Source organism: Rattus rattus, chromosome X (assembly GCF_011064425.1).
Source record: "Rattus rattus isolate New Zealand chromosome X, Rrattus_CSIRO_v1, whole genome shotgun sequence".
NCBI lineage: Eukaryota > Metazoa > Chordata > Mammalia > Rodentia > Muridae > Rattus > Rattus rattus.
Window position 1 is genome coordinate 119,144,908 of NC_046172.1, and position 14,363 is coordinate 119,159,270.

The 14,363-nt window shown below is 38.1% G+C and overlaps 1 protein-coding gene across 1 annotated transcript in view; it reads right to left on the reverse strand.

The window, feature by feature from the left end:
* Positions 1-706: 706 nt before the first annotated feature.
* Mcf2 (MCF.2 cell line derived transforming sequence) overlaps positions 707-14,363 on the reverse strand; it is a 90,921-nt gene continuing 77,264 nt past the window's right edge. Inside the window, 8 exon segments of the mRNA XM_032889498.1 lie at positions 707-729; positions 2,144-2,304; positions 3,176-3,239; positions 4,058-4,136; positions 5,752-5,773; positions 5,775-5,806; positions 8,024-8,071; positions 10,081-10,302. Coding sequence (XP_032745389.1) covers positions 707-729; positions 2,144-2,304; positions 3,176-3,239; positions 4,058-4,136; positions 5,752-5,773; positions 5,775-5,806; positions 8,024-8,071; positions 10,081-10,302 — 651 coding nt within the window.

Here is a 14,363-nt window from a genome sequence, read left to right on the forward strand (position 1 = left end):
GATGCTCATCAGTGGCATCGGCGCCTTCTGCACATGGCGGTGTCCCATTCCAAGCTAGAAGGAAAACACGTGTAGCCGTTCATGAGAGGATCTGGTTCTCCACCACAGGAGAAGCAAGCTCCTTGCTACAGTCAAAGCTGTGACCTTCATTTTTGCCTTGCTGCATATAATAAAATTGCACCTAGGTTTCACTATTTTTGAATTTGACATCTCAAAAAGGAGTGGATGACAGTATACTTTTTTTATCCTTTTTTTTAAATTTCAGAATGGTTGGAAGTTTGGATTTGTGAGATTCTACCCGGTATTGTTATTATTTGGCCTTAGATCGTCTCTTTTAGTAGGCAGAAAGCATGCATTAGACATTTCATGACTTATAAGAATCTGCATGTAGCCAGGCATGGTAGTACACACCTTTGATCCCAGCATGCAGAAGACAGAGGCAGTTAGAGCTCTACTAATTCAAGTCTAGCCTTGTCTACATAGCAGGTGCTAGGTCAGCCAGTGCTACATAATAAGACTTTGCATTTTCCACAAAAAATAAGCTTGTAGGTAGGAGGTATAATTTTCTTTTCTTTTTCTTTCTTTCCTTCCTTCTTTTTTTTTTCTTTCTTTTCTTTCTTTTTTTCTTTCTTCTTTCCTTCCTTCCTTTCATTCCATATATATTTGAATTTATTTAGATAAAGTAAACCATCTATGATGGTTAGTTTTAATAAGTCAGCTTGACACAACCTAGAATCAGATGAGCAGACAGTCTCAGTGAGGGTTTGATGAGACCATGTCATGGCCTCGAGCAAGTCTGTGGAAGATTATACTGATTACCTTAAGTGATGTACTGAGACCTAGCCTGAAAGGGGGCAGCATCATTTCTTGTTTGGAACCCTGGACTTCATAAACGTAAAGAAAGCTATCCCAGCCAGCTCTTCTTGAAAGCACAGTAGCATGAATACATTTATTTCTCTCTGCTTCCTGACTGTGGATGTGATGTGTCTAGCTGCTTCTGGCTTCTGCAACTATGACTTCCCTGCTGTGATAAACTGTAACCTGAAATTATAAAATGTAATAATAGAAAAAAAACCTTTCCTCCCTAAATTGTTTTTACCACAGTACTTTCATCACAGAAACAGAAAAGAAACTAGGTCAAAATCTAAGTCACAAACTCAGAATCCCATCTTGGCCATATAAACTATTCATGTCACCTTAGAAATAGTTGTGTCAACCTTCTGTGATACGGTTTCCTTAGCTGTCAAATGAAAGCATTAATACTAGGCTCTTATGTTGCTGGGGTTAGCGTCACAACACAACATCTAAGAGAACTGACCTGGAAATGACTGACTAAACCCAGCAGCATCCGGTCATCATCACTTGTTTCTCCTCAGCTAGTAGGGTTAAGGACTATCATATGAAGTGCTGAGTATGTGGCATTTCTCTCGGAGTCTAGGCTATTATTGCCAAAGTTATTTAGGAGATCTTGTATATTTGTATAGCACCGTGTACCTCCATAATATGATACTTAACCACAGTCCACTTCAATTGCTTGCTGAATTATCTACCTTCCTAGCAGTGTACAGACGGCAAGTGCGTGTATTTAATTGGACTGTACATGCAACTCTACAAAATTCCTGATGCACGGATCACACTAACATTTGGTGAATCAAATGGATTGTGTCAAATCATTTCAAATGGCACAATTCTCGTATGAAAACAAATCTCCCGGCTCTAGTCTCCAAAACAACAGGAAATGAACAGTGTATCCACTGAAACTGAAGCCTGTGTTGCATTCATTCCTCTGTTGCATTCATTCCTGTGTCCTCTCAAACTTGAGCAGGGATCAGCACTATATACAAAGTTGGTCAGAATTCACATAGCTAGGTCCCATACCCAAAGATCTGAGGCAGAGAAAGCTAAGAAATTTGTCTTTAAATTCTCAGGTTATGGGTCTAGAACCCACCTTTTGAAAAACAGTGTTCTGTAGTACCCATCAAATTGTTTTTCTTGTGCAAGAAATAAAAGCCTCCTAAAACAAGCCCTTTCTTTCCTTTATACAAAAATAACACATGGCTAGATTTTTTCCAAATTAGCAATAGGAGTTTAAAACTCACATGATTATGAATTGCATCTTCAGATAATCAAAATAGACACATACTTGTGCAATTTGCTTCTGCCTGAACTAGTAGAGCTGCCTCCTTGACCTCCATCACGGCACTAGCTTGTTCCACTTCTGCTCCTGCTTCCACAGCATTTAAATGAGTTTCTTCTTGCTTTCTGAAAGAATGACATACAAAAATAGGTGAGCTTTTGCATAGTCTAAGAAAAGTGAGAAATTAAAATAGCCTATCTTAATACTATGTGTTAAGAATAAGCTGAGAAACTATTCCAACAGCTGATGCGCCCTTATTTAAGTTTGTGTGGTAGCTGGTAATATGGAGAGCATAAGTGTGAGGATTTAAGCCAGCAGGTTCCTTCTCTGCAGACATACACCTGCTCTGTTCTAGACTCACGGCATGAGTGTGTACAATCTGTGTTATTCTGAAGACTTCTCATCTTAATACGTCTGGTAATGTGTGTATAAATGTGTAAGTAAAATTTTGACCTAACCACACTGGTAAGTTTCTACCAGCTTCTGTTTCAGCAACTAGTGCATACAGCAAACATCAAGTCTTCACTTCTGTTTGAAGAACATGAGCCTTGCCAGAAAAAGACCTTTAAAGAGGTTCGGTTCTCCTTCAGATCCGAATATTCATATTAATATTACATACTGTCTCAGATTTTGAGTCTAACATATGGTTTAGACCTAAGAAAATAATGTGCTATGTTATCTGATGAGTTGCTGCTATTACAGAAGGCTGGTGGTGGTCTACGATACTGTAAGTTCATTGTTTAGCGCTATGTACAGCAAACAAACAGAAGCAGGTGCTGAACAGATTTCCCAGTGGTTACGAATGATTGCTGCTCTCGCGGAGACCGAGGTTCAGTTCCCAGCATACTCCATAGCTATGACTTTTCTGTAGCTCAAGTGGCAGGGAAGCCAGCACCTTCTTCTGGCCTCCCTGAACGCCAGACACACATGTGGTACATACATGTACACGTAGGCAAAAGATTTATATACATAAAGAAAAATAGATAAATCTAAATGCAATTTAAAGAATTTTTATTTCTGAATGAAATAATCGCTTACTCAGCATTCTGCTGCTGGGGAGGAAGTTCGTCCTGGTCACTTAACTGATCCTGCTCGGTTTTAGCTGTAGAAGAAAACAAAGCCTATGTGTCATTCAGAAGTCATGACTCTTACTCCTCTGAAGGCCAATGACTTTCACACACACCACAGGGATAAGGAGACAAGAGAAAGGGGGCTGAGGGTGAGACAGAACCAGAACCAGATCAACATGGAAACACACAGAAACCCCTTTCAGGGATTTGAACTGACCAACCAGCAGGAAGGCCAGTCTGAAGTTAGAATGTGGAAAGTCCAAACCATCTAGTGAAAAAGTACAATCTGGGGTCTGGGGTATCAGTTCAGTGGGCAAAGTAGTTTCTGCACAAGCATGAGGACCTGTGTTCGAATCTCTAAAATTGACACAAACACACACACCCAATGGGCTAATAAGGACCTGTCTGTGATCCTAGCACTTATACAGTAAGATAGAGGCAGAGACAGTAGAATTCTGGAAGCCCAAGGGCTAACAACCGGGTTCTGCAGCAGCAGAACAGTGAAAAGAGGTGCTCCCTCAAACAAGAGTTCACCTTAGAGTTTAAACTAGTTAGTTTTCTTTTTAAACTCTCTGAATCTCAGTGTTACTCTTTAAGTTTAACAGATCCTTGCATCATTATTAAATTATCATCCAGGAAGACTTTCCACAAAATTCAAGCTAATAAATTGTCATTGTGCTTCTCCATATAAAGCATGCATACTTGAAATTATCAGACAAAGAAAGGAGACATATCCAGAATTGAGGGGAGGTGGAGAGAAACTGGGAGGAGTAGAAAGAAAGGAAACTGTAATCAGGATATAGTACATGAAAACAAAAACTATTTTCTATAAAAGAAAAAATGAAACTACCAGTCAAAAGTTCCTGCTGCTTCAACAAAATGTTTCTTATTTCTTTTAGCCATAACATCTTCACATCAATATTTGGAGCCTGAAAGTTAAAACAGAACAGAAAAGTATGTTCCTTTTAAAAAGAATGCTTTTATAATAAAAGAAATGCAATTAATCATGAGTCATTTTATAAAACAGCAGGTTCAAAATTTAACCTTTTACTTCTTAAACTATTTTGGAGGCTGATCATTAGTGATCAGATTAGCTGAGACATTATAGTAGAAAATATACTAAAATTGCCTTGAGGAACAGAATAATAACCATAATAATAACTGTATATGCATATGTATCACTTTGTTTTAATTTTGGAAAAATCAAAGGAAGCTCTAATATTTCTAAAACTAAAATCAATTATATGATATTCTTAGAAAGTGATACTAACAAGACAGATTTCCTAAATACTTTCTGATACTAATAAAGTAAGTTTGTTATATAGTAGCTATTATTATATCTTAAAGCAAACCAAGAAGAGATTAGGCACTGGTAGCAGTACAAAGTTAACAAAACAAAACAAAAAGAAAACCCTGAACATCTATAAGAGATAATGTATAGGTCAGCCACGAGTCATGACACAGAGACTCAGTGAAATGTTCTGAGTGTCTTCTCTTCCCTAGAACAGGGTGGTTGTTAGAATATACCTGCCCAGGTAATAACGTAATAACTATGTTCTTTCAGAGGAAGTCAGAAGAAGCAGGCAAGTTCCCTCGAGCTGCAGTTATAGGTAGTTGTAATCTACCTGTTGTACATTGAACCAGAGTTTTTAATCTTAATGTTGAAGCTGGAAATATGTGTCAGGGTTTAAGAGCATGCCCTGCTCTTGTATGCTATTTGACAGTTCACAATGGCCTGTAACTCCAGCTCCAGGGGATCTGTTGCCCTCTGCTGGCTTCAAAAACAAATATACAACCCCACACATACACACACATACACACAACTAAATCCTTAGCCTGAATGTTGTGGGAGTAACCAACTGTTTTCTGATTAGATTTAAGGCCCACTCCACTAGAAAAATGACAGGCCTGGTATTGCAAAGCTGGTCAAGAACCCAAGGTTGGGGAGCTCATACAGAGTATCAAGCTGCCATCTAAATTGACATCTCTCTATAGTGTAGTTCTCAGATCTCATCAGAGATATTTATTTTTGCAGTGTTTGAAGATGAACAAAGAAGTACATAACTGCTCAAAGGGTTGATTAAGTGACTGTGGAGTGCTCAGACATAAATGGTCATCTATATCACACTCAGAAACCATCACAGAAGAGGAAATAGAAAAAAATTAAGATCCAGAGGTTAGGGAAGACAAAAGCAAAGCTGTCTTCTGGAAATTACAGGACACCTTCACTCAAGAACTCATAGCAGGTGTGACAGCCTCTGCAAGACCTCACAAGACCAAGCCAGCCAATGTTTCAATATGGAGTGGGAAGGGCTATGGTTCTTAACTGAGGACCAATAGGTGGTTACTGAATTCACTTCTGGAGTACAGAATGCTACAGTTTTCTTTGAGAATGAGGCACCTGATAGGTTCTCCAGTGGATGCCCCCACATCCAGGAACACATGAACAAAACAAATTGAAATTGATGGGTTATGACATTTAAATAAATGAATAAATAAATTTAAATTTTTATGCCAACTATGGCTTTCAGAAGAATAACCAACCTGAACAATATAAATTTCTTCCCTCACCATACCATATTTCAAATTTTCGTTATCGCTTTCACATGCTCTGTGGATACCAGCTTTTCCATCTACAAGAAATATTTCCTGAGCATTTCTATTACAAATATGGAATTTCAAACCACTGTATTCTATCATAATTCAAAGGAAACAATATCTCACTTAAGCATGATACACATTATTTTTCAATAAGGAAATGGAAATGAAAACTATAGTCATATACATGAGGATTTGAGTGTTTTGTGGAAATGTGCACTCAAGAGTTCAGATGCTATGCCCCATTCCAGTGATTGGCACAAATGCCATCCATCTGAAAACTCAGGCAGCCCAAGGTTGAATTCTGCTGTAAATGAAATATCCAATATTAAAACAAAATTTTGTCAGAAGTAAAAGTAATTAAACATCTATGGGGAAAACCACCTGAAATTGATTAATTTTGTTGTTGATTTCTAAAGTAATTATTGACACATCAATTTGATCTTACAAATTGATTCTCTATGAGATATAAATAGCAAATTTGTGGGTTAGGGAAGAATCAGCCAAGTTCATAAAGGTTCTTCTATTCTCACCAATCTTTCAGCCTGTACAGCAAACAAAATACCTAAATTGAAAGAGTGATAACTTTCTCACTGATAGTAAAACTTATGTATTACACAGCATTGGCTAATTCCCTGTGGTACAACTTCACTCCCTTGTACAACATCTTTAAGTTCTTCTCTGCCTTTCCTCTTTTCTTTCAATTCCCTTCTATTTGTTTGAAGAATCATCACACTGCTCCATGTATGAACCCCCAAATGATGCTAATTAAACTAATAAGCATTAATGGCAGTGCTATGAGATTCCTTCCTTCCTTAAGGTAAAGGAAAGCAGTTATACGGAGAAATGCAACTCAACTCTACTAATTAAAGAGCCTCTGATATCATCCTGAATGTAGTCTAAAGTTACTTTTAAATGCTCCCAAGTATATCCTTCCTATACCACTCTATCTTTCTATACTCAAATATTAAGATATGAGAATAGTTATGCTCAATCTTTTCAAAATGAATTGTTTCATCACAAAGCTGTCTAAATAGGATACGTAGCTGACATCCAGATGTCAGAATCAGAGAAGGCCAGACTGGCCCTCCATCCATCACTGGCATTCATCAGCCATGTGTCTCAGTGTAAGGTCCTGAAGTTTTCTCAAATTCATTTTTTTCAACTATAAAATTGGGAAAGTGTGTATTTCCTAAGAGTTGATATAGATATATGAATTATTAAACAACATTTTCAGATCATATACAGTTTTGTGGGATCATATGCACTCGTGTGTGTGTGTGTGTGTGTGTGTGTGTGTGTGTGTGTGTGTGTTCACATGTATATCATGGGGGGGTCAGAGGCTGGTGATATCTTTCATAATACCTCTGAACATTATTTCTTGATTCAGGGTCTCTTGCTGAACCCAGAGTTCACCTGATCCAACTAGTCTCACTAGACAGCACACTGTTGGGATTCCCCAGAGCTGAGATTACAAGGGCAGCCACATCCATGAAGCATTTTACATGGGTGCTAACGATCTGAACTCCAAACCTACCATTTGAATGACAAGCTCTTTAACCTTTCTCCCCAGTCCAAAATGAGCTTTGAAGCTTATGGTTTTGTTTCCCATCCTTTCCTGCATTTGAATTACAACTGTTTTACTATTTTACATTGTTATTATATAGAGCACATCATTATTGGTTAAATACATTTGGAGAATTCCCTGGAAATCAAATCATATTTACCTGACACAAAGTTAGCATTGCATGCATATGTGTTAAATTAAAACATCAGTTGGTGATGATAAGCAAGCATACAATCAGATGGATCTGAAGAAGCCACATCTCTTTATTTGATTCCTCGAATGTGACATATGGTTTTCCTATGAATGTTAAATGCTTATATTATAGTACATCGTCATTAGAAAGACACAATGAAGCTGTGCAATTCCAGCTTGGTGTGATAAAGTGAAGAAAAAAAGTCAATTTCAAAGGAGGGGAGTTGTTTGCCTTTGTTCAGTAGCACACTGACCACGAATGATAGACTTTCAGGACAAGTAAGCAAGAGAAAGTAAGCATAATGAGATCTAAAACACAACACACAGCCTAACTTCCTCCATCTTTCTTAGTCTACAGCATCACTATTTCCCCAGGAATCTTCATCTAAAATTTTATAATCATCGCTGACTAATTCTTTGCTTTTAAAGATACAATTATATCTCAGAACCAAGAAAAACAGGCAGATTTTCTCCTTTTTAATGTCAAGTAGTATTTATTTTCTGTATCTGGTAAGTCACTACGCCCTTATGTCTGCCTTCCATTGAAATGTTTCCTGCATCAATTCCTCCTTCTGTTTCCATGGTAACTATTGTAATGCTTCTGGCTTCGTTACCTCATTAGACCTTCTTTACTTTAATGAACTTCAGAAACACTTCACTGGCATGCCTATCATTGTATCAAAGTTAACAGAAAATAGAAAATCCATACAAACAGGAAATTCTGCATTAGGTAGTAATTAGGTCACCCCACAAACAAAATGTGCATCAAATTGGTTTATGTCAAACATGCCTACAAAGATAAAAATACCTTTTCAAGAAGCACATATGTAGATGGCAAGATCTAAGAGTAACTGTGTAGTTGTGATGGAAATGTTGGAGTTTTAAAGAATACATGGAGCTACTGTGGATTCAGAATTGAATAGAACATAGACAATTGGGTGACTCTGGGTGGGAATTTTGCTAGACATCGCTAGAGGCAGCTGACCAAAATGAGGAAAATTAAAAGCAGGGCCTGCTTATAAAGTGGCTTCAAAAAAAAAAAAAAAGTGGCTTCATTACACTAAGTCCTTAAGCCCATGACAGGTCCATCAATAAAAGCATAGCTAAATTTTCATCAAATCTCAACTATACTGAGAAAACCAACTGTGAAAGAAATGCCTTATGGAAAATGACTATGAGGGAAAAAGGAGTAAAATGATAGTGACTGAAGAATTGGAGGTAAAATTTCTCTATTTTCCAATTAGTCTAGGAAAAAATTATGAATGTATAGCCTTATTTGAATTGGAAGTATTACCAGGTGGCTAATGACTCTTACAAACAACACTGTCCTGGTTTTAACATAAGACTAATGTCAGGACACAATGGTACTTTGGGTTTTAGAAAGAATAAAACAATTTCAAGGAATAACCCAGAATGTATATGGGAAAGATCCAGCTGTAGGTCTTTTTAGATACCCAGAAAGCAAGGGGCTAAAGAATGCAGGAAGGACAAAGAAAGTAAGGTAGGGACATGCTAAGTACAAGAATTTTTCATTTGTAAACTGCAGTGAGAAGGAGGAAATCCTTTAGTCTTTCTCTTATAACAGCAGCTTCATGGACAAGACTAAAAAAAAGATCATCCAGAGACTTCCCCACCTGGGGATCCATTCCACATGCAGACACCAAACCCAGACACTAATGCTGATGCCAAGAAGTGCTTGCTGACAGGAGCCTGATATAGCTGTCTCCTGAGAGGCTCTGCCAGAGCCTGACATATACAGAGGCAGATGCTCACAGCCAACCATCGGACTGATCACAGGAACCCCAATGGAGGAGTTAGAGGAAGAATTGAAGGAGTTAAAAGGGCCTTATCTGGCATCCATGGGAGGGGAGGCCATTGGTCCTGTGAAGGCTTGATTCCCCAGTATAGAGAAATGCTAGGGCGGTGAGGCAGAAGTAGGTGGGTGGGAGAGTACCCTCATAGAATCATGGTAAGGGGGGATGGGATAAGGGGTTGCAGAGGGGAAACGAAAGGGGATAACATTTGAAATGTAAATAAATAAAACGCAATTTAAAAAAAACAAAAAAGCAAGAGAATTTTATCTAATACTCATTAGGATGAGCTCATAGGTGAGAGCTGGGTACACTGAAGAGTATCTTTGGAGAAATGTCTGAGACTACACTGATGGGGGACTTGAATTAACTCTCAGCACCTGAGCCCAATCACTTTTCCTGATTTCAGAGTCCCAAAGCCCATGTAAAACTAGCTATGCTAGTACATGCTCACAGTTCTGGTGTTTCCACAGCAAAATGGGAGGAAGAGACAAGAGAATCCCTAGAAGCTCTTGGACCAACAAAGACTAGTGTAAAAGCAGTGAACAATAGAACACCTTTACTTCAAACATGAGGGAAAGTGAGAACCAAGACCTGAGGTGTCCAACAAAGTACAAAGTAACACTATAGGACAAAGGTTCCTGTACTCACACACAGGAACACACTCTTTTTTTTTTTAATATTTTTAAACATGAGCTTTCTTACTTTTAGGCAGTGCTTAAAACTGTATGATGGGTATCTGTCAGCGCCTTCTCCAGATTCGAAACGCCTCTTACAAAACATAACAGCTTTTTCATACAAGAAAAGGTGTCTCTGCATGGGTTTGAACCGCGCAAAATCCTTCATCTTTGTAGCACCTTTCCGATGTCCTACCCAAACACTGAAGGCACCTTGAAGAATCATCTTTCCCAGATCATTCATATTTCCCTAGAATAAAAAAAAATCAAAGCCAATTTGTAGAAGGCAGAGCTATATTCATTTGTCAAACATCAATATCTTTGACATATTAATTGTCTGAAGCATTTTGTATGCTTTATTTTTTAAAAAATATCATCCATAAGACTTTATTATTGTGCAGCAGAACACTAAAAGCGCACCATCCTAAGCTAACTCCAGCTACTCTCTGGCCCAGGCAGTCCAGGGGCTGCTTCCATGGCTAGCCCCATAGCCATCACCCATTCATGTTCTTTCAAAGTAAATCTGCTCACATTCCCAGCTATTATCTGCCCTCTGTGAAGGCAGTCACAAACCTCAGTAACCTCAGTAAAAATCAAAACCTAGATGCTTATAATTTATCAATCAGACTTGTATCAGTATTACACTCATAATACTAGAAGGTACTATGCCGGCTGCTATGGGGATAGTTAATTGGGATTAGCTAGCTGTGAACCATGTGACCTACAATAATGATCAAAATGGCAGGATATACAAATTGATAGAATAGTAGCATGAATGTTAGGGGTATTACCTACTGCTCACCACCCCCTTTTCAATTAAAAAGTTTTTTTTTCATACAGTACATTCTGTTTATGGTTACCACTCTCCAAACTCCTCTTGGATCCTCTCCACATTCCCTCCATCTGGATTTACAACCTTTTTGTCTCTCCTTAAAAAAACAAACAGGTGCCCTACTCACTGTGTCCTCTGGGGCATGCCTAAGTACCTTGAGCAGTCTGCTATGCCCAGAGACCTCCATTCTCCCCTCACTTCTCCACCCATCTTCATCAGACCTGGAGATCCTGAACCATACAGGCTAGCTTAGCTGCCCTTAGCAGTCTGCTCTCCCCCAAGAACCTCCACTCTCCGAATACCTCATCACACCTGTGGATCCTGTACCATACAAACCTGTGGATCCTGAACCATAGAGACCTACAGTTATACAACCACAATGACCTCCAGACCCTGATTCATACAGACCTGCTGATCTGGAACCATACAGCCAAAGGATACCCATCAGAGGCCTGCCATACTAGGACCATCAATGCAAACCCCATCCCAATACATACTATAAAAAGAATACCCAGGGATCAAAGCCATCCAGAAGGTTAAAAGACGTTAAAAGAACACAGTCAACTGAAACTAGGGCAATATGTAAACTTCAGAGCACAGCTACCCTACAGCAGCAAGCCCTGGATATCCTGACACAACTGAACACAAGAAAATGACCTTAAGTCCAATCTTATAAAAAGATAGATGTCTTTAATGAGGAAACAAATAAAACACTTAAAGAAATACAGGAAAATACAATTAAGCAGGTGAAGGAAATAAAACTGCAAGACCTGAAAAGTGGAAATAGAAGCAATAAAGGAAACGCAAACAAAGGAAATCCTGGAGATGAAAACCCTAAAGAAGAGAAGGTGCAAGCATCATCAACAGAATGCAGGAGATGAAAGAGAGTCTCAGGCATAGAAGATACAATAGAAGAAACTGATACGTTTGAATTTCTCTGAAATGGCACCCTACTCAGTGCACAAAAGCACAAAAGTCAAAGAAAATGTTAATCTAAAAGTTTCCTGATGCAACACATCCAGGAAATCTGGGATAACATGAGAAGACCTAACCTAAAAATAACAGGGAGCTGGAGAGATGGCTCAGTGGTTGAGAGCACTGACTGCTCTTCCAGAGGTCCTGAGTTCAATTCCCAGCAACCACGTGGTGGCTCACAACCATCTGTAATGGGATCTGATGCTCTGTTCTGGTGTGTCTGAAAACAGTGACAGTGTACTCACATACATAAAATGAATAAGCCTTTAAAAAAAATAGGAATAAAAGAAGGTGAAGAATCACAACTCTAAGGCCCAGCAAATACCTTCAACAAAATTATAGAAGAAAGCATTCCAAACTAAAGAAAGAGGTGTTCATACACATAAAAGAATACCAATCAGAATAGACAAGATAAGAATATCCTCCCACCACATAATAATTAAAACATAAATTGTACAGAACAAAGAAAGAATATTAAAAGTAGCAAGTAAAAGTAGCGAAGGAAAAAGCGCAGGTAACATACAAAATCAGACCTATCAGAATTACAGCAGACTTCAGTAGGGACTCTAGACAGACATCTTGTAACCTCTAAAACATAGTAGACACCAAGGTAGACTACTATACCCAGCACAATATATCACAAGATATATCACAAGATATATCAAGACATATCCAAATTCAAATAATATCTACAAATCCAGTCCTGTGAAAGAACTAGAAGGAAAACTCCAACCCAAGAAGACAACTAAATCCAAGAAAACACAAGAAATAAGTAACTTGATACTAGCAAAAACAAGGGAAACACACACAGACACACACACACACACACACACACACACACACACACACACATACAAACACCACCAACATCAAAATAAAAAAGGAATTAACAATCATTAGTCATTAATATCTCTCAACATCGATGATCTCAATTCTCTAATAAAAAGACAGAGGCTAACAGAACGGATGGGAAAATAGGATCCGTCATTCTGCTGAATATAAGAAACACACCTCAGCCATAAAGATAGATGATTACCTCAGAGTAAAGGGTTGGAAAAAAGTTTTCCAAGCAAATGTTCCTAAGAAGCAAACAGGAGTAGCCATAATAAAATCTAATAAAATAGATTTTCAACCAAAATTAATTAAAATATACAGGGAAGGATACTTTATATTCATCACAGGAAAAAAAATCTACCAATGTGATCTCAGTTCTGAACATCTATTCCCCAAAGACAAAGATACCCACGTTTGTAAAAGAAACATCGATAGATCTTTTAATAATACATCCAACCCCACAGATTAATAGTGAGTGGGAGACTTCAACATCCTACTCTCACCAATTGACAGGTCATCCACACAAAAACTAAACAGAGAAATAATGAAACCAACAGACATTATGAATCAAATGGACCTAACAGACATCTACAGAACATTTCATCCAAATACAAAAGGACCTCATGAATCCTTCTCCAAAATTGACCATATTTTGATCACAAAGCAAACCTCAACAGATAAAAGAGAATTGAAATAATGCCTTGTATCTTATTGGAAGACCATGGATTGAAGCTGTACTTCAACAACAAAAGAAATACCAGAAAGCCTACTCACTCAGGGAAATTGAACAACTCTCTACTCAATTATCTCTCAGTCAGGGAAGAAACAAAGAAAGTAAAGACTTCCTAGAATTCAATGTAAATGAAGGCACAACATATTCAAATTTATGGGGCACCATGAAAGCATTGCTAAGAGGAAAATTCATAGCACTGAGTGCCTCCATAAAGAAATTGGAAAGTTCTCATAGCAACAATTTAGAAGCACACTTGAAAGCTCTAGAAAAAAAGAAGCAAACACACTGAAGAGGAGTAGACAGCAGGAAACGATTAAAATCAGGGCTGACATGAACCAGTTAGAGACAAAGAATACAATACAAGGAATCAACAAAACCAAGAGCTGATTCTTTGAGAAAATATCAACCAGATAGACAAACCCGTAGGACAGAGACAATATCCAAATCAGAAATGAAAAGGAAAAACCTAATAACAGATATTAAGGGAATTCAAAGAATCATTAGTTCTTACTTCAAAAGTCTGAACTCAACAAAATTGGAAGTTCTTAATGAAATGGATGATTTTCTAGACAGATACCACTTCCCAAATATAAATCAAGATCAGGTAAACTATTTAAACAGCTCTACAATGTCTAAGGAAATAGAAGCAGTCATCAAAAGTCTAACAACGGGCTGGGGGATTTAGCTCAGTGGTAGAGCGCTTGCCCTAGGGAAGCAAAGGCCCTGGGTTGGGTCCCCAGCTCCAAAAAAAGAACCAAAAAAAAAAAAAAAAAGTCTAACAACAACAACAACAACAAAATCCCAGGGCCAGATAATTTTGGTTCAGAATTCTGCCAGATATTCAGGGTCTGAACCACCAACCAAAGAACATACATGGGCTGGACCTAGTCTTCCCACCCGACTCCATGCACAGATATAGCAAGTATGCAGATTGGTA